A 25104-nucleotide genomic window follows, 5' to 3' on the forward strand; every position below is an offset into this window, starting at 1 on the left:
AAGTTTTGACCTGTCGTTATTTGCAAATAAAAATATCTATTTCAATTTGAGATATTTTTTTAGAATTTTATAAGGAATTTTGACTTGTCAAAAATATTTAAAAGTTTTGACCTGTCGTTATTTGCTTTCAAGATATTTGCAATTTAATTTGGACTAATTTAATGTAATTACCTGATACCTAAAAATACATGTAAAATTTCCTGAATAATGAGTACAACTAAGACATCTTTAACTGGAAATATAACTAGTCAGAACAAAAAGGCACATATCTAAAACTTACTTAATGGCTAGTGACAATTCTTGCTGATATCTGAAATATATGTTTCAGATAGTCAGCAATTTATTGTAGATATATTCCTAAAACTTTATGGTACATTTTATGTCATTTTTACCAGTTAGAATGTAATTCGACATATCGCAAATATATATTTTGTCAAGTCAGAATATAATTAGAGTCCTCTTAATTAACAAACACATCTAGTCATGAACCAATGTCAGATTTTACAAAAAAGCAAGTGTCGTAAAACCGATTTTATGGCCGAACTCTCGTGCGCGATCGCTTTAAGAACCGCTGCTCAACCCGGAAGTAATTCTTCAGCTTCTGATTCCTTATTTTTGTCGCAACTTCAGTGTTCGAGCGTGTGCTTGTAGCGGCTCAGACTTGAAGGTTCCAGTCAGATTTCACATCTGCTTAGTCGAAAGCATGGCCGGTAATGAGGAAGTGGTCGTGCACGGATACGAGGAGTTCTGCAAGGCGGTGTCTGCGAGAAAAGGGAAGGATATTTTTGCGTATTTTTCAGGTAACAAAGACGCCGAGGGAAAGAGCTGGTGTCCAGATTGTGTGAAAGGTAACTTAAATATAGCTTATGTCGTTGAGCAAGACTGGCTGCATTATGTTTATCATTTGTTGCTCTAAAATATTTTTGATTTTTATTATTTATTTATTTTTGCATTAAAAAAAATGTTCTTGTTTTATTTTTGTTTGTTTGCTTTTTCAGCTGAGCCAATTGTAAGAGGGGAGCTGACTCATCTTCCTGAGGGCTCCGTCTTCATTTATTGTCAAGTTGGAGATAGACCGTAGTAAGTTTCTTCTTCTTCATTGTTTTTTTGTGTGTGTTTGTTTTCGACCTGATTATGTAACAGTTCATTGTTAAATTATTGCACAATAAATGTTTTGTTAAAAATAAATAATAAAAAAAACAACTTTCTTCTTCTTTTTCCTTCTTTCTTCTTCTCCTCATTATTAAGAGAAATATTGATGAAATAATAATTATTACCCAACTGAATTACTGACTAGTATGACAAAAGGGCACTAGGTATTAAACATAATAACTACATCAATAAAGTATTTAAATTATGTTGTAGTGAGATTTACTTGACGAGGGTTTATTTTTATGTCGTTTCATTTGGAAAAAATGTGATTTCGTCTTTTTTTTTTCCTTTTTCATACATGTTCATACATTTAGACAATGTCTATTCAAGTTCATAGTCTACGACTTGTGATAGATCCAGCTTGGTCGGTGCAGAGCTGTTTATCTTCAGTTAAAAGTTTATATATATATATATATATATATATATATATATATATATATATAAAATTGAGTGAATAATACATCCCCTCCCCAAATTGCTTTTATTTTTAGTTTATTTCATAGCCACAGAGCTGATATTGCTGCTGGTTTTGAATACTGTAGAAACCAGGTTGTTGCAGTAATGTCTACCTTGTGCTTTAGTTGGAAGGATCCGAACAATGACTTCAAGAAGACCCTGAAGTTGACTGGAGTTCCCACTCTGCTGCGATACGGCACAGTAAGCAGTTAATCGTTTAATGTTTGAATCTGCAATAATGAGTCCATAGAGCCTGGATGTGAAAGTCGACAGAGATGTTTCGAAAACCCAAATGTTGCTAAAAGCTCTCTTAAATAAAAAAAAAAAAAATACCATCTACCATCAGAGCAGTGCTACAAGCTGACTGTGATCTTTGTGCTGCAGCCTCAGAAGCTGGTGGAGGAAGAGTGCTTCAAGCCAGATCTGGTGAAGATGATGTTCACTGAAGACTGAACGGTCCCCAGCTCATAAAGAGCCAACATTTCTTCACTAATCGACCGTTTACACTGCTTCATTCAAGCACTTAGTAATCACCCAGTTCTGATCTCAATACAAATTGGTGCAACTGAATTGCTAGCTGCGCTTTTACAAAAACAACCAGTCTGTCACATGCAGCTCCATCATTCGTTGTTTAGTGGGGTTGTTTTGAAGGATCTATTTCTTCTTTGATGATGCTGTGCAATCAGTCAATAAATACACACACTAATTGTTGATTCAAAAAGCAACTAGAGATTTTTATATTGTGATCATTATTTCCATTGCCTTGCAATTGAACGTAAATAAAAAATAAAAAAAAAACATTTGATGTTGAATAGTTAAACGATGCATTATTTGCGATTTGCTACGTCTTCCGCTTGTCAACTGTTCTTTCAGAGGTCACCAAAAAGTTTCATCTGCCTCTTGCAAAACGTGATGCGTAAAGAACATGTAAAAGGCATCTGCAGTCGTCATGAGATGTTCAGTTGTGTCTGAGGATTCTTGTCTCTGATGTTTGGGTTTTCACAAATATTCATCCACCTCAGACTTTTTCATTTGTCATGTTGCAACCACAAGGCACGCTGCATTTTATTGAGGTTTCTATATGATAGACCAAACATAAAATAAAGCAAATATATGTTTAAAATACATTTGAATAACACAAACTAAATGCTATTGCACATGGGAAACCATTTTTATTATTCTTACAGCGTTGCACAAGTAACAGGTCAATCTATTCCTCATGTTGCCTGCTGCCACTCATGGGGAAATGTAACATGAAATTATTTACTGTAAATTTAGGGTTTTATCAACTGATGTTACTTTCAAGTAATTCAAATAATGTGGAATACTTAAATATCACTCTGCATTTCAAAATCCAAATATATTTCCTTGTTTGCTACTCCTGTAGGGTTAAAATCATTAGCAATAACAACACTGCTATGATGTAAGCTAATTACAGACAGCGCCAATGAGAGCAGACATGTTACATAGAGTAGCTTAGGAACGATAAAGCATTTGGTGTTGGTATGATGGGCCCCAAATGAAAATCTGCATAGGGCCCCAAAAAGTCTCGGACCGGCCCTGAAACACAGTGTAAGCCTTTTATTTTATGTTTTCCAAAAGTATGGACTGAATAAAGGAGGCACGCCCACATGTTGTTTTCTTGTTATGACCGCTAGGTGGCGGCAGACTCTCAGAAGTTGCTGGGTCGCTCCAGCGTTTACAAAAATCTTGATGAAATTCACTCAGTATATAAAATAAAACTTATTAGATCGATACAGTAATTACCTGTAACAAATATGTGTGTGTTTGTGACGAAACGGAGCATTCGCGGAAGTGGAAATATTAAAATAAGAGAGTTGAGAATAAAAACAAAATAAAAGTCTAATTCAGCCTCGTTTTGAGGCGTTACTGCATTAAAACCCTCGTATGACATGCAGGAGAAGTGAACTCTCATTTAGCAACAGCTGGTGTAAATGAGCGACTCCGTGCTAAATGGGAGTCATCGCGGTTGCAGTCAGGGAGATTTAAGCGACGCGCATTCCTGCACAGCGCTCAGAGCGGAGGGACGAGCAAGAGCCGCGGCGAAGCCCTCACCACCGCAACGCCTCTCTCCTTACCTCCGGGGCTCGGAGCTCCCCTCACAAACCTCTCGGTGGAGGCGAAAGGAAGTGCTGGGTGTCGCCCCGAACACACGCCGCGGTTACATGTGCAGCAGCCTCGGCTGAAGAGGGAGCGGGAGGGGGGTTACGGTTGTGGCTGCGTGTTCTCGGACCGTGTCGAGCCGCGATGTCGGAGTTTCTGGTGAGTCTGCTCGGGGAGCGGCTCGTGAACAGCGAGAAAGCCGAGGTGGACGTGCAGTCTCTGGGCGCGAGGCTCTCCCTGGTCGGGCTCTTCTTCGGGTGCAGCCTGAACGCCCCGTGCAAGCAGTTCAACGGAAGCCTGTGCGAGTTTTACAGCCGCTTCAAAAAGGCGTCCGAGCATAAGGACAAGCTGGAAGTCGTCTTCGTGTCGTCCGACCAGGACCAGAAACACTGGCAGGACTTTTTGCAGGAGATGCCGTGGCCTGCGCTACCTTTCAAAGACAGACACAAAAAGGTAAGAGAGGCCAGGCGGTGATGGAGGGCAGCCCAGTCTGGCGGATCAGTCCCTGGTTACAAGTGACCTGAGAGCCACTGGAAACAAAACACCTATATATATATATATTCTCTCTCGCTGTTTTTATGCACTTCTGGAGTTTAGTTTGATTCTTCTAAACAAGGCAATCTGCTTTTAATTAGCCCATAATCTGTCATGATAACTGCAGATTATCAGTAGTAGATAAGATGAACTGAAATGAGTTAAAAACACCCGAGCCTATTCTGGGTTGCGACTAATTCATTTCATAGGATCTAATCAGGGAATTAAAGTATGATGCCATTGTTAATAACTTTATCTGGATTATGCTCAACGAATCAGTCTGTTGATAATTGCGTCTGCTGAAATAAGCCAGACTTTAATTCGTCCAGTTCTATCTGGACGTAAATGTGCTGCTGCTGACATTCCTGAGTTATTATTAGGAGGGGAAACACATTGGACTTCCTTCTGGCTTTCCGCTTTCCAAACACACTAATGATTTTACCCAGAGACAGGCTGGAGAAACGGCGAATTAGAGAACGATTATGGCAATTTAATGCCTGTTTTTGTTATTTGTCCATTCAGTTTAGGTTGCTGCGTACAGTCAAAGGCCTAAAATGCTGCCAGTGTAGTATTTTCAGCTTTTTGTGTGTTTCCACACAAAAAAAACGTTTGGAGGATTTGAATCAATTTGAAAGCACTTTTTTATTTTCTTTTTTAAAAATGTTTTTTATATATAGATGTATTTTTTTTTTATACACCAATTTATTTTCCTGGCAGGAAGTCTTTTGTCTGGCTTTATGTGGGGGTGTGACCCACTGATGTCCATTTTGACAAACTGTGATTGTATTATTTCTTTCTAATTCCAGGGACAAAAACTTATAAAAGCCAAATGTGCTGCATGTTAGAGAGAGCCGTTTATAGAAATAGAAAATCAGAGTTTATGCATCAAAACGTATGTTGCTAGCCTTTGTTACTTTTATTAAATTCCCAGAAAACATCCATCATGCGACATGCTGTTTTTAGATGGGGAAACATTGGAGGAAGTTTCTAGTTATGACCCATGTGAGAAAGGAAATGCAGTATTTTATTTTTTATTTTCAGTATTGGACCTGCAGCTCATCAATCTGAGTCGATCAGTTGAAAATCAGATTCTAGCTGATTGCTTGCTGCATCTCTAATCTTGCTTATATATATATATATATATATATATATATATATATACATTTTATTTTTGTTCAACTGGAATTTACAAACTTGCTACAGCTTCTGAAAATGAGCTCAAATTTAGTGGAAATAAGGTTTTGTTTTTCCTCCTTAGCCGAATAACTTCGAACGCAGCTGAATATTTCTTTCTTTTTAGATTTGTGTGCATAAAATGTCGTTTTTAAAAAAATAATAAATTCAGCTGCAACAATCCAATGGAATTTTTTTTTTTCCTCCCCTGTCACACATCATGCTGGTGGATTTTTAAGTTTCTGTACAAATGCATTTTTCTGTGTCACTATATCCCGGCCATGTTGGCAGTCTTTGCAAACAATGGAGCGGAGGATTATGTTGCAGGAATTGCGTGTGTGTGCTCCTGGAGGCCAGGCCAGCGTCCTGATTACAGCATTGATCTATTGCAATTCTATATGACTAAAAAAAAAAAAAAATCCAGAGTCAGCTGTAATGCATCAGTGTGTGAATTCTGACTTTGGCAGAGATTTTCATTGTGATTTATTGCATTTTTCTGCAACGAAATAAACTTCAAAAATGTCTTTCGGATTTGATTACATTAAAATATGAGCTTGAGAGACTGAAACCCTTCAATACGACTTCCTGTCTCCATTACTTTCCCATAAAGGAATCGCCCTCTTGAGTCAAACCAGAGCAGCCTTCCTGACCGTTTGCTATGTTGGCAGGATTAGGACTGAAATGTTGTCCTGTAAATTCTTTCTGATCACCGGTGATTGTTTCCGTTGCACCTTATAATGAACTCCAGGTCTGAATGAGGTTCAGATGATGGAGGAGGAGGAGGAGGAAGCGGGGAGGGTTGTCTTGGGGAGCTGAGCACGTCCACCGTCGCACTGCAGCCTCATTATGTTCTCTGACCCAGAGCGGAAAATATCTGTGGCATCGACATGGGCATTGTTCGTGCTCTTCTTGGTGGTCCGCCTGTCTGTCCGCCTGTCTGTCTGTCTGGGCCTCGTGTTGCAGTGTGCAGCTGTCCAGCTCTGTTTGGCTCCATGTCACGTTTTGAAATATTCCTACTATGTGCTGGGCGACATGGGCTTAAAAGTTTTATCGCAATATTTTGTGGCGCTACGATAAAAGTGAGGATAAAAACTACTTATTGCTACTTTTTCTAGGTAACTGTATGACTCTGTGACCGTGTGTCACGGCAATCAGAGCCCCACGGACACAAATGATGCTCTTGGTGGGGGGAAAAAAATAAAACATTCCCATTTGTAATGAGTTTCTTTAGGACACCGGCCACGTAAAGAAGGGACTGGTGACCGAGTGCATCGCTAAGCTGCACACGGTGACTGTATTTTCACATTTATTGGGTATTTATTAATGCTTTTATTGAACAAACAGTGGAGAGGGGGGGGAAGTAAAACTAACAACCTGAACAGTAAGGACAGTTCTGAGGGAATTTAAACTGCATTCAAATTTATCATACTGTTACATGAGAAATTTATCCCAATAAATGATAAACGTTACAATAAATACTGCATATACAGTATCAGTCTAAAATGTGGCGTTACTAACACTCATTTCATCTGCTCGCTAGATTACAAAATTGTAATGTTGAGACTTATGTTTGCTAATTTTATATTGCTCCATCCAGTTGGTTTGCTTGAATATCTAAAAGTGGTGACACTGAATTTATTTTTGTTATTCTCAGCTGGTTGTTGCTCAAAATGAACTCCTCTTTTAGCACTTTCACATGTTCCTCAAACCCAATCTCCAATGTGTTTTATGCGACGGACTGCGTTGTTTTCAGCTTCTGTGTCCCAAATGAAAATTTTAAAAGTGGCATGTATTTTTATCCAATACATTTTTATCTTTTAGACCTTGCACCAGCAAAAAAGCCTCCGCTTTTTATCTTTGTTGGTCCGTCGCATGAAACCCCACTTAAAAAAAGCACACTGAGGCTTGTGGTCGTAACGTGACAAAATGTTGGAAAGCTCCGCAATTAGTTTTAAACTGTTGCTAGCTTTCAACCATTTCTATTTTACTGCGTTTCGTTTTGGCGTAAATGAAATGCGCCGTCCTTCCGAGCTCCAGTCTGAGTAACAGATTTTGTTAATTGTTTCTTGCCAAAACAATTAGCTGACTTACGGGAAAAATAAGCAGCCAATAATTAGCAGACTGAATGATAATGAATGGCGTTATTGGTTGCAGGCGTAATTAGCTGCCTATTGTTTTCGGATTTGTTTGTCTTGAAGACACAGGAAGTGGCTAACTGGGACCAGAGGGGAATGAATTGTTTTGTCGTTGGATTCGTGTGTGCAGTACTCGTCCTGGCAGACCAGGGTCTTTAAGTTTGGAGGTAGAGAAAAGCAGAAGCTGCTCTAAGGTTGCTGCTTTTTTTTTTATTTATTTTTTTTATTTTATTTGACTTAATTTTTTTTCTTGAATCAGGAAGAGTTCACCTCTTGGTGAAGGATGCACTTTTTGTATTTTGCTCCCCTCTCCTTTGTCCAGAGCTCCAACGCCTCACCGCCCACGTCAGATACTCTGACTTCACTTCCTCCCCTCGCTCTGCTTGCCCACCCATATCCTACAATGACTTACCGAGCCGTCTCACTCTCACTTCATCCTTTTTAGTTTTCACTCTTCTACAGGAGGTATTAATTCAACAAGAAAATAAATCATTGGGTTAAGCAATGGAGTTTGTCAGGTAGGGATGGCCGGTGACCAGAAGCAGACTAAGGTTTAGTTTTGATCCAAAATCCAGCGTCTTTCCAGTCATGCAGTGACTCATCGTGCCGAGACGCAGTGACGACGACGCTCTTCGAGGTGGAAGTTGTTGCCAAGCAATGAAGAAACGTCTGTATTCACTGTCGATAGCCGCGTTTCCATTACAAAAGTGCGTAAATCCATTCGGATGTTCTGCCAAAAAAACACAAGTTATTCAATTGTGTTTCCATTGAATAAGAAATGAAATTAAAATCCCATGTAAATAAGTTTGTTCACGTGATAAGCCATTAAAAATCATGGCAGCGATGGATGTAAACATTTACAGGATGTATATTCACATTCCTACCACGGCGCTAGCGTCTTAGCCATCAAAGGAGACGGCGACATCTTGTCGAGGCGTTGGAGTGATGATCTTGGTACGTGGGAGCGACTACGCATGCGGTGTGTTGGGCAATTTATAGGTCTATGATTTAACAGGAAAGCTTTGGATTCAACACGTTCGAATTACAAACTTTTGATGCTAATAAGTGCGTTGTTGTTGCATACAACCTGCCGTGATACAAAAAAGTGTTTCTATTGCAGTGCTGTGTGTTTTAATTCAGACTGCATAACGGTGAGAGAGAGCAAGACTTAGAGTACATAAACAGAAGCACGCTTAATTTCTCTCCTGTTGATTCCAGCGTGTCATGAAACATGCTCAATTTGTAAATGTTGGCCCTCATCACAGATGAAGATGAGGGCTAATCATGCTAACGATGCTACTTGCTTGTATTAGATGCTAAAGGTTTAAATTTCTCATTTTGTCTTAAAATATTAATAAAACCCCGTTTTAAAGCGACTGCTCTCTCACACAGGACTCTACGTCTCCTCAGCCCCCGATGTAAATAATTTATGACCGCTCTTGGCAGGAAGGCCATTTTAATGCTCATTTGTCGTATTAAATGGTGTCGGCAGGTTAAAGCTTCACAAAAATCTGAAATCTGCTCCAACATTCTGAACAGTGCTAGTTATCGGGTCGAAGCTAACCTGGAATCTGTCCAAGTCTGTTGTCGTTTTTTTTAATTTTTTTTTTATTGTTTGTTTTGTGTTTCAGAGACACTCGGGTCGGTAACAGAATACATTTTACTTAGGAGCCAGAAAAGACCATGAGATCATATTTCCGTGAAGCACAGAACCCATTTTGTTTGAATATATTACTGCTGACTGGAAGTAGGTGTCCAGATGTCGCCTTGCCGACAATTGCTGGAGTTGTGCAAAACTGAAATCTTGCAAATCTACATCACATAGAGATTTTTCTGACTGCATTATAATAACGGGGGATCACGTCACAAGTAAAAACCCTGTTGGATCCTGCGGCTCGCTCACTCGCTCGACTCCCCGCCAGGTGATGACGGTTCTTGGCAGCCTCAGAGCGAAGTTAAGGACGCCTTTCATCAGCACTGCCCTCGTCTGCTGAAATCGTTATTGCGCCGCGCTCATCGGGTGTCGCAGCTTCCTTGTCCTGCGAACACAAGAAGAAGTGGCTTCAAAGGAGGCACGAAATGTTTTATCTGGGGCTTCTTGATCCAGCTGTTGGCTTTTACTAAGATGTTTTAGGTTTTGTAGAAACCTTAGATTGGGGGGGGGGGAAATGCAGCAAACAAAACATCTTCACCAATTAGTGTTGATATGTTGTGTTGAGGAGAATATAAAGTTTGATTTAAACCTTGAACTGATCGTGGGGCCCACACCGATTTCCTGTGTTTTGGTCAGATTGGCCAATTTAGCTTTAGCAATTCCTCATTGCTTTTGAAGAATTAAATGTGCTAAATATTGACACAGGAGTCAATTTTGTTTTTATCTTTACTCCAATAGCTAAAACAAGTGTGATGCAAAAAATCTTGCATTAAACAAAAACCATGAAAGCCATTGCTAGCAGAAGGAAAAATGCTAAATTACAGCATAACGGTGTTTCAGCCAAAGGTGTTTATAATAGCACTTTTTTATTTATTTATTTTTTTAGATTTATAGCACGGATTCCTTAACGCCGGTGTCTAATGCCAGGAAATGTGAGCTCCGCAGTCTGAACAGGGAAACCGATCCTCACTGAAAGACATTTGACCCTGAGCAGTAAATCATGGGAACACGGGTTAAGATTTTGCTGGTCATTAAATTGGCCTAAATGTTTTTGGTTAAACTGCTTATGAAATTTTTTTTTTTAAACTTTTTTTTGTTTGTTTGTTTTCAGACTTTCAAGAGTAAATGAGATGGTGGAACTGTGGGGAAAAAAATAAAAAAAACACAAACAATTTTCATTACCCTTTCTTCTAACATTGTATTTAGAAGATTTTTGAACGTGTCAGACATCCCGACTTAAGTGGAGAAATTTTTTGCCGCAAGACACAAAATTTCCCCAAGTATTTTCTATCTAGTTTCTAATGCAAATATCTTAGTACACTAGAAATAATACAAAAACTATTGGTTCCCATGTTATTTCACTTATAACATGGGGAAAACACCTTGCATCTGCTCATAAATTCACTCGTAACAAAGACTTTTTTTATTAAAGACATTAAAGTTGTCTTTAATGTTGACTTTCATCAATTTAAGGATTTAATTACTTAAAAGAAGCTCCTATATCTTGCTGAAGCGTTTTTTTCTTTTTTCGCCTTATTTCAAGCGTACTAAGATATTTAAACTAGAAAGAGACACTTTAAGATTTTGTGCTTCCAGTTAAATCCATTGCTTTTATTACAGTCCAGAGTCGGGGCATGACGTTTTTTGCACAAGCAAAAAAACAAACATAAAAAAAACAAAACTTTTAAATACCTGCAATTAGTTATTGTGTGCATGCATTCTCCTTTGCAGTTCAGACTTGTGTAGCTGAAATGATAAAATTTGAGCAAATAAAAACTTACAAGTGTTTCTCTGTATTTGCAGCTGGTGCTTTCATAACCTTATTAAAATGACCCTATGGGGCTTTAACAGCTGTAAAGTAAAGTGTGCTTGTATCTTGTCACCTCACGATGATCTTGAGACGGCAAATCACAATGTCCATTCACTTTAACTTCTCTATATCGCTTTTTATAAACTCCGTTTGCTCCGTCTGCTTTCATGTTGCACTAGTTTTGCCTCTGACCTTCCGGGAACCGTTACCTTGACTCCAGCTGCCATAGTTTGACTCCCATTGTTGTGCAGCTGGGACGGCCCCTGCGTCCTGCTCGCCATGTTTGACAAGAGCTCATGTAAAGAATGCGCGACGCAGACACCTGCTGCAATGAAAGCGCTAGAGACATTGGGCGCCTGGCCGCGCCCAATGTCCAATCTCGCACCACAGAGCTCAAGTTGCCTTCTGCTCCCACCGGCCACTGTTGCCACTTTACAAGGTGATGTGTAATGTTTCAAGAGGCTGTCATCACAACTGCAGCTTCGGGGGTTTACCCTTTGAGAGTTAACAAGTTCTGTTAACATTTCCCCCTAAAATCAACGGAAACCATTTGCCTTCAGAAGTCACTAATTTGTATGTAACTTAGGCTACGTCCACATAGCAGGTGTTTATGCTCGACTCCAGTATTTATTTTATTGTTTAGCTTGGTTGCTCATATTACTATGACATGAACGCGACCCGCGATGCGCAGAAGAATAACGTTACATCCACCATTTATGGAGCGATGTGTTGTCATAAAATCATTACAAGGAGGCGGCTAATGACAGAAAGCAAAACTAATAGCAACACCTTTTTTGTGTCGCATTATCTGCAATGTCTGTAGGTTAGTCTGGATGCATAGTCAGAGCCAACAGTGGTGGGATTGTGATGTGCTTCACTGACTCAAACGTTTTATAATTTCATGATTTATGATCTTCATTGTGTTTTGTGACTCAAGACAATTGAAGCTTCTGCTAAATACCTGCTTATTTACCCTTGTTGGCAAGCTAACTTGTTTTTGTTATTATTTGGGTAAATGCAATTTTGTCGCCACTCGGCTAGTCAGTGTTTGTACATTTCTATGGAGATATAGATCTTAAATTTCTTTCATAATCGTCTTTAAACAGTCTTAAGTTTGAGTTTGTGAAGCCTTTCCTCAGCCCTGGTGCAGGAAAACCGTTTGAAGACGATGAGTGGAGCTAAACACAGGGAATACAACAGATGCACTTGAAGCTTATCTGTCTTTCTGAAAAGTTACTTTTAAGTTATTTTTGTCTTTAATTCAGGTTTTATAAAATATTTGCACTAGAAGCTTGAAAAACCATGTTGGTAGGATTGTGGTTTTACAGTGTAGTAGAGGCTTGAAGCCATTATACCTGAGGTGAAAAATAGACTTTGCATTGTCCTGACTAGTGGGGACAAATTGCTAATGAATAGTGCACTTTTTACCATTTTCACTTGTAAAATAACCCACGAAGCTATCCACTACTGCTTTTGATCACCCAAAATCAGACCAGAATACGTCAAAGTTTGTAGCCGCGATACGGACAGAAACGGGGAAACATCCAAGGACTGCGAGTACTTTTTCTAAGACTTCGAGAGTCTCTGTGTGCCTCGTAAAATCCTCTCTGCTCCCGTTATCTTGTTAACGCGATATCCGTAAGGCTACAGCCTCCATCTGACTTTACTCCCCGGCCCCAACCTTCCTCCCCTAGTTGGACCGCCGCTGGACGCCGTGTGGTTTCCAGGCAGGACTTTCCACAGCGGAGTGACGTTAAGGATAACAGACACGGCTGATGTATTCGCCACAGTGTCTGCTGGAGCTCGGGATGAGAACAACAGATGATTCATTCGCTTGTCGTCCAACAACCAGACTAACGCATCTGCCAGTGAAAGCATCCAAAACCAGCACAGAGTAAAGTTCAGCGTTACAATAATTTGACATTCTGGTGATGACATACAGGCGGTTTGTTCAGACGAGGTTTCCATGAGGATAAGCGCATGGCGGTCAGTTGACGAAGCAAACCTCGTCCGGCTCAGCTTCATGTTTTTTAATGCTGCCGTGTCTCGATTCACCTCTACTGCCCCCCATCCCACCCGTCAGCCGACTCTTTCAGTCTGTAATTGCCCCACACAACAGCTCAGCTGCCCTTCCCACCATAATAACCTCACAGTCGCCCCCAGAGGCATCCTGCCATCCATAGCCGTCTTTCGTTTGTCCCTTTATCTTTCCTAGATTGAATGTTGCCTCTCGGCGGTTTCCCCAGTTTTCCTCCTCCTCATCATCGCCACTGATCGTGTTTCTTAAGCAAAATGACAACTGACACAATGACGGATGGATGTACACTCCTGGTGTTGTCTGCGCTCGCTTCACGTTTATTAACCCTGTCGCTAAGGCGGGAGAAAATGCGTGTCGTCCATCGGCGAGTGATGCGACTGATTTTTAAGATGTATTTTTACTTTTATTTTTTTGCTTGTTTTCCATTGAGTCCATCCATGTGACTGAGTGGAAGCAGAGTGGTATATGTGCAAACGGCAACCCTCCGCTCCTCCTCCTCAAGCCTCTGTGCCATATTCACCCAAGTGTAAGTGCTCCTGCAGCTCCTGCTTGAAATGGGTTTGCTGTACAAAGAGACCCAGTGTCTCAGCGTGCAGCATGGCACCCTGGCACCAGCCCTGCTGTTTGTGGCACCGGGAGATTAAGCAGGCAACTGACAAGAGCAGGTTTTCACAGAAAAAGGATGGCTTGATGTGGTTGTAAAACAACAAAAATGGGTCGCCATAAAAATGTTTCATCTCAGTCGATTGGCTTTTTTTTATGGGTTACCTAGTTAAAATAAGGACCAGATGGGGGGGGGAAAAACAGGTTGAATTTAAATATTTGTTTTAATTTTAAATGTAACCTTTCATAAGAGGTCAGCCATGTTGTCCACACATCCTTAAAAAGTCTTATGAAATCTTAAATTCATGTATTTAAAATTAAGGCCTTAAGTGTCTTAAATTCATTTGAAAAATGTAAGTTGTCCTTGTACACATTAATAACATGTCATATTTTGTTGCGGCAGGACTATTTAATAAAAAAAAATATACGCGTATGTTTCTGTTGAGGAACGGTTTCAGTGGTATTCTGTTACCTGATGCAGTCGCTTTTTTTGTGTGTCTATCATGGTTACGTGAAAATGTCTCACTAGTTGGCTGGATGACGTTCTGTTGTTTTGCCACAAGCTCACTTCTGTTGCCAGCAGCATCCCCTGATGGCCCCCCATAATATTTTTGGCCTTAAATTTAATTCAAATTGGCATTAAAAAGTCTTAAATTTGTCTTGCTGAAATCAATAATGCTCGTGTATGTGCCAACAGCAGAGAAACAACTTACCATTACAGGACATCCTCTGTTGATGGTGGCCTTGCTAACTAGCATTAGCATTCATGGCAGGCTTTGTTGTGTCAGAGTTGCAACATTTAGAAATGATATTTCCCCAACATTCCCAGAAACACAAGCAGGTCTTGCTCACAGCAAACAACTTGAACAGAACTTCACAGGACAGATTGAAGACATTTGCTATGCTGTTGAAATGTCTCACAACCTCTAAAAGGGTCAAAATACAGTTCAAAATTCATCTGCGTTTGTACAGTTTCTTGGCTTTTGTGATCTACACACACAGTTGGGTTCTCCGACAGCAGTCTGTCAGCATGAGTCTCTGCTCAGGCGCTTGTCGGCCCCCGTGCCAGTCAAAAAACTAAACACTATTAAACCCACAGAAACGGCCTGGCCGCGGTGTAAAGATGCCTGTGCTCCTGTGTTCCTCGTCCACTGCGACATTAGATCCAGTCTCCCTCTAAATTCTCAACAGCTGCTTCACATGCGACTCGTGCTCCGTCATCTGTGTTTCTAGCAGCTTGTGTTCATGTCACGTTTTGATGTGGATCCCTCCATAATGCGGATTAATGGCTCTTTACTGATGGCTGATCCTCGGTTTGCTGTTGGACAGGCGGCACATTTACAGCGAGCCGCTAATCTCCTGCGGGGACGATGAGGCCGGCCCGCGCGTGGCATCCTGGGTTTCTAATGAGGTCGGACGTCACCGCATTTGGCTTCCCCACAAAAACGTGAATCGGCACTTTAAGTCAGTTCTCGTGGAGCGGCTAAAACATTATTTCGTTTTTTGCTTTTTAAAAGCTTCAGCGAGAGCTAAGCGTGTAAGAATTAGTAAATGTAGTTTTTTTTGTTGTTGTTGCTGCTCAGCAACTCGACTTGCGTTCTAGCACTAGGAGGATTATTTAAATGCTGGCCTTGCTAAATTGGCACATTGCATTAAGAGAGAGAGTGGAGGAAAATGCAGGGGAGTCCCGTTGAAGCGGAGTTCCTGGCCTGTAGGTGGCTCATTATTTTTCTAATAACCAGAGAGTCAATTGGGATAATTTGCAGGTGCACACGGCTCCCGCTCCTCCAGGAGACGGCGTTCACAAACAAGCACTGTTGACTTTGGCTCATTTAGTGTGTTTTGTTTTCAGTTCTGAATCAAAATGTGTAGAAACATCTGCATCTGGGTTTGCTGATTTCATTTTAACAATACAGTAGTTTGACATTAAATATAGCAAAGTTAATTATGTTTTATATACTGTGTGTATTTGAGTCACATGACTGTTGGGGTCAAATGTGTGAACTAATAGTCAGGATCGGTGGTGGGCAAGCTAATTAGGACAGTAAACAACAGTGGGGGCCTTGGAATCATTCATAGGGCTTAATTATCAGTTCTGTGGTGGATTTATTTATTTTATTACAGAATATTTGGGTTGTATTTATCAGCTGAGTTTACCTGCCACTACAGAAACCCTAAGGTGTGCGCTATTCTAAATGCTCATTACTACATACATGCGACTTGTGGATAATTTTTAACGTCATCACATGACGGGTCTTGGTTTCAGTGCTACTAGATACACACAAACTGATTTTGTTAAATGTATGTGCTCAGTGCACAGAGCCTTTAGAGTAAAAAGGCAATGCAAAAGTTAGCTTGTTACATCGGTTAGCTTCCGCAGTCGCCATCTTGGAGGAGGCCGGTCATTTTACACACTAAGGCTATGTTCACGCAGCCGGTATTGATGCTCAGTTAGGATTTTCTTTTGTTTGCTGAAAAAATTAAGCTAGCTAGCTAGCTTAATATAGCTTTTACAAACACATCTGGAGAGCTACTTATTATTTATCTATTTATCTCTCTAGTTCTCTCAATCAAATTGGTAAACTTTTAAGCTGCAGAGGTCTGCTGAAAAAGCCACTTTTTCAAAATCCATTTTACTGGAAGCTAGAAGGACGGCTAAGATTGCGTCAAGTTTGAGACTTCAATTCGATTCGCCAAAAGTAAAACTTCAAACTTCACCTAAACACGTCCCCTCATGACATGAAATTTGACTTGGACTCCTGGACTGAGACTCGAGTTTGATGAACACAATGGAAGAGCAATAGGAAGCCAGCATGCGAGCTCGAGCCTGTAGCTGCTGCGCAGGTTTTACCGAGATAGAATGTGCTTATTTCTTTGCCTGCAACATTAGTGGATTCATAATATTGATATGTCAATATTGGCTGTAGCTATTATAACCATGACTGTCTCTAATTGATTCTCTATGGAAACCAAATAAACATAACTTGCATTTAACATTCTCTGCCAAGCTAGCTGCGGTATGCTAACATACAGCAATCAGGTTTTAAAGTTGTACTTCTGGTCTTTGAGAAGTTGTTAGAAATTTGGCAAAAGACTCGGGGTTTGGCTTGAAACTGGAAAAATCATTTGTAAACATTTCTGAAAAACTGAGAATTTCTCTGCCTAACGTTGGCCCTGTGCATCTGATTCTGAGCATTTAAAGAGAGTTAACTGCCAAATTTGCGCAAGATGACGATGTTTTTAGATTGAATTCTGGTTTGTATCCTTCAGCACAGCAAGGAGATGGGTGTTGAATTAGTTTTTTCCATGTTGTGCACACGGTGCAGCTGAGTACGAAGCGCAGAGCCTGACCTTGCTGCCGAGACACCCGTGTATTGTGAAGCAACAGCAGGTCTGATGGAGGCATCGCCAGAGGATCTGGCTGTAACTGGAGCTGGAAATTAAGAGGAAGACTCATGAGATGAACTATGACAGACAGCCAACACGCTGTGGGAAATGCTTATTATGAAATAATTTGTCTTTAAAAGTGGTTGAAGACTGTAACGAGCCTGGAGACCACGATACTCGCTGGTCTATTCCCCTCCTGCTATGTCTTTGTTGGGTAAATTGCGCCACACCACATGCATTCCACTCATCTCCCAGCTTATGTTGCTGCACTTCGGGAAACATTTATCAGAAAACTCTCTCTGTTTGGAGTTTAGACCTCCTGCTGAGGCTGCACCGTGGCTTAGCTCTGACTCCACGTTGGAGGCTAATCACTGTTTTGATTAGTCTTTTTTTTTTTTTTTCTTTGCCCAATCTATTTGCTGGCAGTGCCGATCCCACGGCCATGTTGAATAAGAGGGTTTATCAGCTTAAGCCTGTTGTAGGAGCAGAAGAGGTCTCGTCTTTTCATCGAGGAACGAAAGCAGCCTCTTTGGACACGAGTGTCCAGGCAATTAAAGATACAGAGGGGCCTCGAAAGAGAGATTACAGACACACGGAGATGGAGCTGGATTCTTTTTCCTCTGGAAAAATGTTGAGTCTGATCAGAGAACCATTTTCATTTTCTTTTTTAAAGATTGAGCCTATTCCTTTGGACAAAATATAAAATGTGTTTTTCTTGTTGTGTGAACATGGATACAGTTTTCTTTTTTGTTTTTTTGTTTTTATCTTTACTTTGTTAATCTACTGTAAATGTCTACTAGTGTCTAATCAGGGTTCTTTTTAAAATCAAACTCCTATCATATATAGAAACACTCAACCATCATACCCCAGAAAGGCTAACACGGACAGCAGTCGCCCTCTCACACTGTCTGTATTTTGAAGGCCATATGAGTTTTTAATACGCATCATCATCACTGTCAAGTAAGCTACCCGCAATGTACAAGAGATCCAAAATCAATAACAATATTGTGGGTAGATCTGTCTTTAGCAGGAGTTTCGTTTTATCCCAAACACAGATGGAGGTCGTTTACAACATATACATTTGCAAACATCGAATCCAACTCTTCATTATGTCATTAAAATTAATGGCATAAATATGCCTGAAAAATCTGTAGCTTTGCAGTGCATTACATTTTATTGGTACTCCACGGTCTGCGTTGGTATTTTCGCTAACTCGCTAAGAGGATGTTCGTAATCCTGGAGTCTCCAGTTTTTCTGACAGCAACCGATATTTTGTCCTGACCAAGGCTTCAAAATGGGTCAGCTGTTGGCAGGGTGATGTAGCGCCGTAAGGAGGTCAAAGTTATAAAGATATTTCAATTTGGCCAAAATACGACTTGGGCAATTATGCTATGAGGCATTTTTACGAAACGTTGGCCTCAAGCAAAAATAGAGTGGTGTCAAACTGCAGCAAATTGGTTAAAAACCAGAGGCTTCTTCTCCGCTAGCTCTAGACTCTTGGGTTTGTTTTAATTTAATTTACCCACAATACCCTACAGTATTATTCATTTCAACAAAGCCGAGACTTGGGTTTTAGGTGGACCAGGATTTGATTTTTTTTTTTGGTCTTTTATCAGCATTTGATTGCGCAATCACACCCCCCCAAACCAACCGGACTCTCTAGAGTTCCATTAAAGCGAACTAAACAGAGTTCGGGTGCGAATGCGTCCTAAGATACTTTGTTTGGGGGATGGGGGGAGCTTATCGCAGCATGGTGCTAATCTCAATCAGGAGAGGGGAGTGCATAAATGTGGACGAAATACTTCTCTCCTCCACCTCTCACCTCCATGTCACTCACCACCTGCTCATTTCAGAGCCAGCAGGTGTGCTCTGAAGGTACCTCGTTCCGCTCCAACAGCCCAGCCAACTTGCCTTTTTTTTATTTTTATTTTCTTTTTAAAGCTGAAGCACAATAAACTGACATCATTAAATATCTTTAGGTGCAGCAGTAATGCATGTGTTTGTGCGTGTAAAATAATTGCCCCCCCCCCCCAAACAAAAAACCGATGAAGTGAAGCAGAAAGAAACCAAATGCTGGTTTCGTTTCAGGAATGTCTTGCCAAAGCCCTATACCTATTCATCTTGTCTTTCTTTTCTATAATTATGTGCTCGCCGAGAGCCAGAGGTATGTACAGCAACCAACGAGGGACAATAAAACTGAAGAATTATTGCGTCTGACGAACATTTTGTAAAGTAAATCGGACCAAAACGAAAGGGGTAAAACTGTAGCCTCAAAAACTGCAAAAGGATGTTCGTCGTGGCTGAAAACGAAACGCGTGGGAACGATCCCTTGTCCGTCCACTTCGCCGTGTGGTCGGGCCCAAAGTGTGGTCGTTTCTCCCCCGGCCGCTGTTTCTCCAGGTTCTGGAACGGAAAAGAAAGAAACTTTCTGTAGAGATTCATCTACAACAGAAGGATTTCAGCTGTAATGTCCAAGCTTCAAGTTTTTTTTTTTTTTTGTTTAGTTTTTTTTATCAGAGCAAGTGTGAGGAATCCTCTTGACTTTATTGTGGTGAGAGAAAATCAGCCTGAGGGGTGGAGATATGTTCATATTGTAAGCTGTAATTATTCTTGGAAATGACTGACATCAAAGCGTAATTAGCAGACCTTTGGCATCACTTTCTAGCTTGCGGGCTGTTGTTGGTGACCGTTCTCAGAGCTATGCGCAGGGCAGAACAATGAGGATGGAGATGGGGGGGGGGTGAAAGGAGGAAAGGAGGAAATGGACATAGTCTTGGTTTGTTTTAACAAGTTCTTCCTTTGTCCATTCGCAGCGTCAGAAAGCAGAGCCAAGACAAACATCTGGCATGGCTTCAAAGCTTTGGATATTTCCTTGCAAAACACAGCAGCGGTCTGTGTAGGTTTATGGAAAGAGATAACAAACTGGGAGCCTGTCATGGCGATAGACGTTCCTCTGTGCACAGGGAAGGGCGGAGTATACACTGTAGTCAATTCTCTGACTTTTGTTTAGCTTTTTTTTTTTTTTTTTTTTGGCAATTGCTGAACTTCAAACGCATAAAAAAATCTGATCGCTAACAGCCGACTGCCATAATTACTTAGGTTAGCAGAGGCGATGTCACACTGTGTGTGTGTGAGAATGCCATAGTTGTGACGGTGGGAATTGACGGTATCATTGTTGCTATCATTACTTTTGAAGTTTAACATGGTGGACATACAGTAAATCACTTTTGGCGATCTGTGCAAATAGCATAGCCATTGGCTTATTCACAACTCCCGTTCCTAATGGGACTTTTAGATATAAATAAAGAAACAGACAATATAGCAGTAAGAGCATTTCAGTAGTGAATAATGTATATAGCACATGTTCTAGGGCTACACAAGAGCATTCAGCTTCTAGGCACCACAAATCTGGAACAAAGTTTCAGAAAATTGCAAAGATGCAGAAACAGAGTTTCTTCAAATGGAGGCTAAGATCCCACTTGTTTACAGTTGCTTCGATTAGTAGTAAATAGAACTTTGATCAGCTCATTTGATTTCTATTTGCTTGAGGATTTTAATGATGGCATTTGAAAAATAATACTTATTGTTTTGTAATTGAAACAAGCAATTACACCTGAACGCTCTACACAAATAAACTTGACAAGATGGCAAAAAAAAAAAAATCTTATGGCAATAACAGTCAAATGCTGCTATGAATAACTTAGTTCTGATGTATTATTTTGTTTTTCCATCTCTTTATCTTTTTTTCTTTAGCATTTTGAGGAATGTCGTGTGTTTGCTGAAAGACTCTGTCCTACTGACTAAGTATTACGTTAGCATAAAAAATGTAAGTCCCACTTATAATAAACATTTATTGCAAGAGTTGTCCTTTGAATATTGCATATAATAATATTGTAATGATGATGTATTTGGGATAGTATGCAGCCGTAACATCAACCTAACATACTCAATAAAATGTGGACATTCATGCATTTATGATCACATCGAAAAAGTCCATCCTTGCTAAAAATGGCTAAAACTTTAAAGTGGGTGTAATTTTGTTTCACTTTCAAAGCATTCTTTACTTCAGAGTAAAATTCTTTCCTTCAAAGGTTTTGAAGTCTGTTATCAGTTCTGGGCTTTAAGGATTCCTTTGGAGAATACTGACTTTTAAAAGTGGCTTTGCTTTGCGACAGGCTGTTTTAACAAAGACACAGTAACTGCCCTCTGCATTTTACATTTGTGGAAGGTTTGTGCTAGCATTACTATTTGTACCTTCAACTCTAAGATTTATAAACATTTTCAAACCATTAAAGATCCAGTATGCTCCATTCAGCCTTTCTGTTATCTGGTGAAGTTTAGCTCTTACTCGCCCTGTCACAGCCCTCATGGACTGAAAACTGAAAACCGGGTGTCTTGAGTCCTCTTTACGATGTTGCAACTTCCATATCAGTGTTTTGTCAGCGTAGCCTTATAGTGTCAGCTCGCAGTGTGCTAATTAGATTAGAGAAAGATCAAAGTTTTTGACCAGCTGGTCACTGCATCAGACAACTTCTCACTGCAACGCCATACTCATACTGCACTTATTTTGCGCAGTTTTTTTTTTGTTTGTTTTTTGTCGTCGAACCTTCTCTTGTTTAGTCTGCCTTTGTTTTGTCCCCCTCTGAGAAGAATAATGCAGGCAAGCAAAAACTCCTGCAAGCTGAAATTTAGAGATGAAACAAGCGGAAATAGCCGGTGTGTTTCCAGTGCCATCTTTGATCCTCAAATCGAAGCCATTATGCGTCCCAATACTCCATCTAAAACATCTCTGGTGACTTTTCTCTTCATGTTCAGACTCGTCTTTGAAATCACTCTGCTAATTATAAACGCGACCCCAGCTTTCTTCTACGTAATAACGCCACCACTCATTATAAAAAGACACTAATAACAAGTCTTTAGCTGCGTGATGGAAACCTCTTCCAGCCTGCTTGTTTATATGGAAGCTAGAGGGAAACTTGCCGGTGGTTTCTGGGGGTTTAGTGGTGCAGGCGACGGCTTGTGCGATTTGTGTACTTGGCATCGAGCGAACTGAACGAGAGACGGGGAAACCAGCGGGATCGCATGCCCCCTCCTTTTTTTCTGTGTGTGTGCACAAGTTTGCCAGTGGTGAAGTGTGAGCAGCTGAATGCCAGCTGAATGCGGACTGAAATAATTACTGCAGTATGCCTGCACAGTCAACAACGCACAACTGCAGCTGCTTCTCGTTGCTGTTGAAAGAATTTCCCAAAGGGTCTAATGAAGCTCCAAGTTTTTTTTTTTTTGTTTTTTTTTTCTCTTTCTTTTCTTTGTGGGAGTGGATCATAGATTTGGTGGAGTAGGGTGCCAGTTTTTGCATGGAAGGGCTGTAACGTTTTCATGGTCGTGTCCTGTGATACTTGGGAAGGGAACAATTGGTTAAGTGTGGACAGAACTTCACTGAAGATGAAGTAACGGAGGGTTTGGACAGAGTCCATCTCTGCAGCTGGTGATTTGTCAGGTGCTTGATTACCCGCCATGTGTGCGTGCGTATGACGAGGGATCCGCTAAAACATGCTTTATTATTCGCTGATCTGGCCTAAAAAAAATAGAAGAATAAACAAAGATACAGCTCGATCTTTTATAATGAGAATTTCTCTGTTTTTTTTTGTTTGTTTTTTTCAAATGTGTAACTGTTGCCTAAATAGTAGTGGCAGAAACAGAAATGGCTTTTAACAGAAATTGCACTGCTAGGTGACTGAAAACTAGGTTTGTCACTTGTTACAATGTTATGTGCCTCGGCAACACTGACTTGTGCAACTTTATTACCAGTAAAGATTTTCCACCAACTTTTAAAATGTTGCAAAAAAGGAAGAAAAAAATGGAAAATGTGAACTAAGTGCATTTACGTCTACTAGTTTGGAGTTGAGGTGTCCCGTATGGTCTCGTTTTCGGTAACACCGGGGGATTTTTTTGACACGGGTGAAAAAATGTATATTGTCATATCAAATTATGACGTCGTTCAACAACCTGAACTGCTTAGCGTGAGGCGCTATGTGGTAATGCTTCCAATAATTGTTTGCCATCCGCTTTTTAAACAAAGGAGAAGCTTGCCTCCATTGCGGCGCGTATTGAGCGTCTACCACGGCATAATTTGAACCGTTTGGAGCGATTTGGTCGTTTGAAGCGTCTGATTGACGCACCGCCATATAGACTTTGAATGTAAACCAAATGTGCGAAACGCTAGGTGCAGAGCAAAAATGTCCAGCGTCTGCATTCAAAGTGCACACGCGTCGAACTTGAAGCGTCGGACACGATTTTTTGACCAAATTATTGGTTTGGTGTGAACGCACCATTAGCGCAAGGTTCACCCAGTTACATGAAACAGAACATTGGTATATCATTAGATGTAAGGCATGTTCCTGTAAATTGCGTTATTATGCCAGCATTGCGATTTTTGGTACATTTTCAAGTTGCCCAGCAACACACACTTAGCAGCCTGTTGAGGTTGTTTCCCTACATGTAGCTCCATTTTGATTATTTCACCATTTTCCAGCTGAGCTCAAATGGCAAAATAAATAAAAATCTATTTGGAAGCAACTTCCCCTCTTGTTGCAGGTTTTTAATGTTTGGCAAGCTGAAAGCTCAACGGACAAGTCCTGCACGGTGACAGAAGTGGAGACGGTTCTGTCTCATCTCTAGTGCGTCGAGAGCAGGACACGCTCATCTGTCATGCCTCCAATTCAAGGTCTTTTTTTTTTTTTTCTTTCTGATTGCGTTTACAGACGTGGTGGGTTTTGTCTCTCGGCAGCATCCTCCTGCTCGCTTATTTCACCGATGAGTAGCACTCCGTCATCTCAGCCTGCCAAGTACAGCTGCCTGGGGATGAAAAAAAAAAAAAAAATACTGGATGGACTCCAGCAGGCTTTGGTCCGATTTATGCTAAGCAGGCAGTTCAGTCGAATACTGCATTGCTCAAATATGCATATTTTTATGAGCTTTGAGAGCGCTTTCCTGCGCAGAGTAGTATCTAAGGTTTCTGTTAAGTGTCACACAAAGGTGTGCTCAGAGTTTTGCTTCAGGAGTGTGTGTGTGTGTGTGTGTGTGTGTGTGTGTGTGTGTGTGTGTGTGTGTGTGTGTGTGTCACTGGTCCTGCACACATTCTCAGGCTCCAACAAAAGCACCCCTCAATGCTGGCCCCTCATAATCCTCTTTACGGCCCCCTGCAAGCCCCCTGCACAGCCCCGCCAGCCAGCTGTGCAGTCAACATCCGCCAGGCAGAGCCGACTTTAATAATTGCTTTTCTTAAAGCTGCAGTAGGTAACTTATATCATTTTTATTATTATTATTTGTTCAAACTATTACTACGTCCTGACGGTTTAATATGAAATGCGCAATCTGAAAAATTGACCCTTTGGTCCTACTGCCATCTGCAGAAATGCATTGCTCAGTGAGAAGCAGCCAATCAGAGACAGGAGGAGGGTCTTGGTTCTCTCCAATTAGTGGATTTTATTGATTAAATTATTGGTTTATGAAGATTTACTTTTTGGAAAATCAAGATTGTTTTTTTGCTAAGTCTAGGTATACAGCTAATGGTTGCCACGGGCGATTAAAGGATTTCTCAAACATGCATGAAAGCATCATGGCAATACTCCAGATATGTTCTTGATGAATAAATAACATTATGACATGATGTGTCTGCCTTTCTAGTACATTAAGGAGAAAATTAAATACGGTAGAAATTATTTCATTATGTTGCTCGTTTTCATTTGTTGTTGTAAAAAATTATATCCGTTAAGGTTTATATTTGACTCTTTCTTGTTTTTATGACATTTCAGTCGAGGTTTCTCTGTTGCGAGTGTTTTTTTGTTGTTTTGTTTTCAGCTCTAAGGCACTTAAGGTTAAACGTCTCTCTGCAGTCGAAGCTCCTTATCCCACAGGGGGGTCTGCGGCTCTTTTCTTTTCCTTTCAAACATGACGATCCCACTTCCCGTTGTAGCTCTGCCCCATTTCATTGTTTAGGAGATTCTTTCAGCTTGATTAAAAATGTAATTATTCACCC

At 40.6% G+C, this 25104-nt stretch overlaps 2 protein-coding genes across 2 annotated transcripts in view; both read left to right on the forward strand.

Annotated features, from left to right (window-relative positions):
- The first annotated feature begins 591 nt into the window (after positions 1-591).
- Positions 592-2413, forward strand: txndc17 (thioredoxin domain containing 17). The gene is made up of 4 exons (XM_005804075.3): positions 592-848; positions 999-1080; positions 1734-1809; positions 1993-2413. Exons 1-4 carry the CDS (start codon positions 704-706, stop codon positions 2059-2061), a joined length of 372 nt encoding a protein of 123 aa, XP_005804132.1. The 5' UTR covers positions 592-703; the 3' UTR covers positions 2062-2413.
- A 1070-nt stretch (positions 2414-3483) lies between these two features.
- Positions 3484-25104, forward strand: part of nxn (nucleoredoxin) — a 72935-nt gene continuing 51314 nt past the window's right edge. The window contains exon 1 of the mRNA XM_023351693.1: positions 3484-4185. Within this exon, the coding sequence (XP_023207461.1) occupies positions 3877-4185 (309 nt within the window). The 5' untranslated portion in view covers positions 3484-3876. The remainder of the gene's footprint in view (positions 4186-25104) is intronic.

Source organism: Xiphophorus maculatus, chromosome 18, assembly GCF_002775205.1.
Source record: "Xiphophorus maculatus strain JP 163 A chromosome 18, X_maculatus-5.0-male, whole genome shotgun sequence".
In the NCBI taxonomy this organism is placed as follows: Eukaryota; Metazoa; Chordata; class Actinopteri; order Cyprinodontiformes; family Poeciliidae; genus Xiphophorus; species Xiphophorus maculatus.

Coding starts and splice junctions, on each gene's coding strand:
- txndc17 (XM_005804075.3), top strand. CDS start 704: ATGGCCGGTAATGAGGAAGTGGTCGTGCACGGATACGAGGAGTTCTGC. Junction 1,081..1,733: donor CAAGTTGGAGATAGACCGTA/GTAAGTTTCTTC, acceptor CTTGTGCTTTAG/TTGGAAGGATCCGAACAATG. Junction 1,810..1,992: donor CTCTGCTGCGATACGGCACA/GTAAGCAGTTAA, acceptor TTTGTGCTGCAG/CCTCAGAAGCTGGTGGAGGA.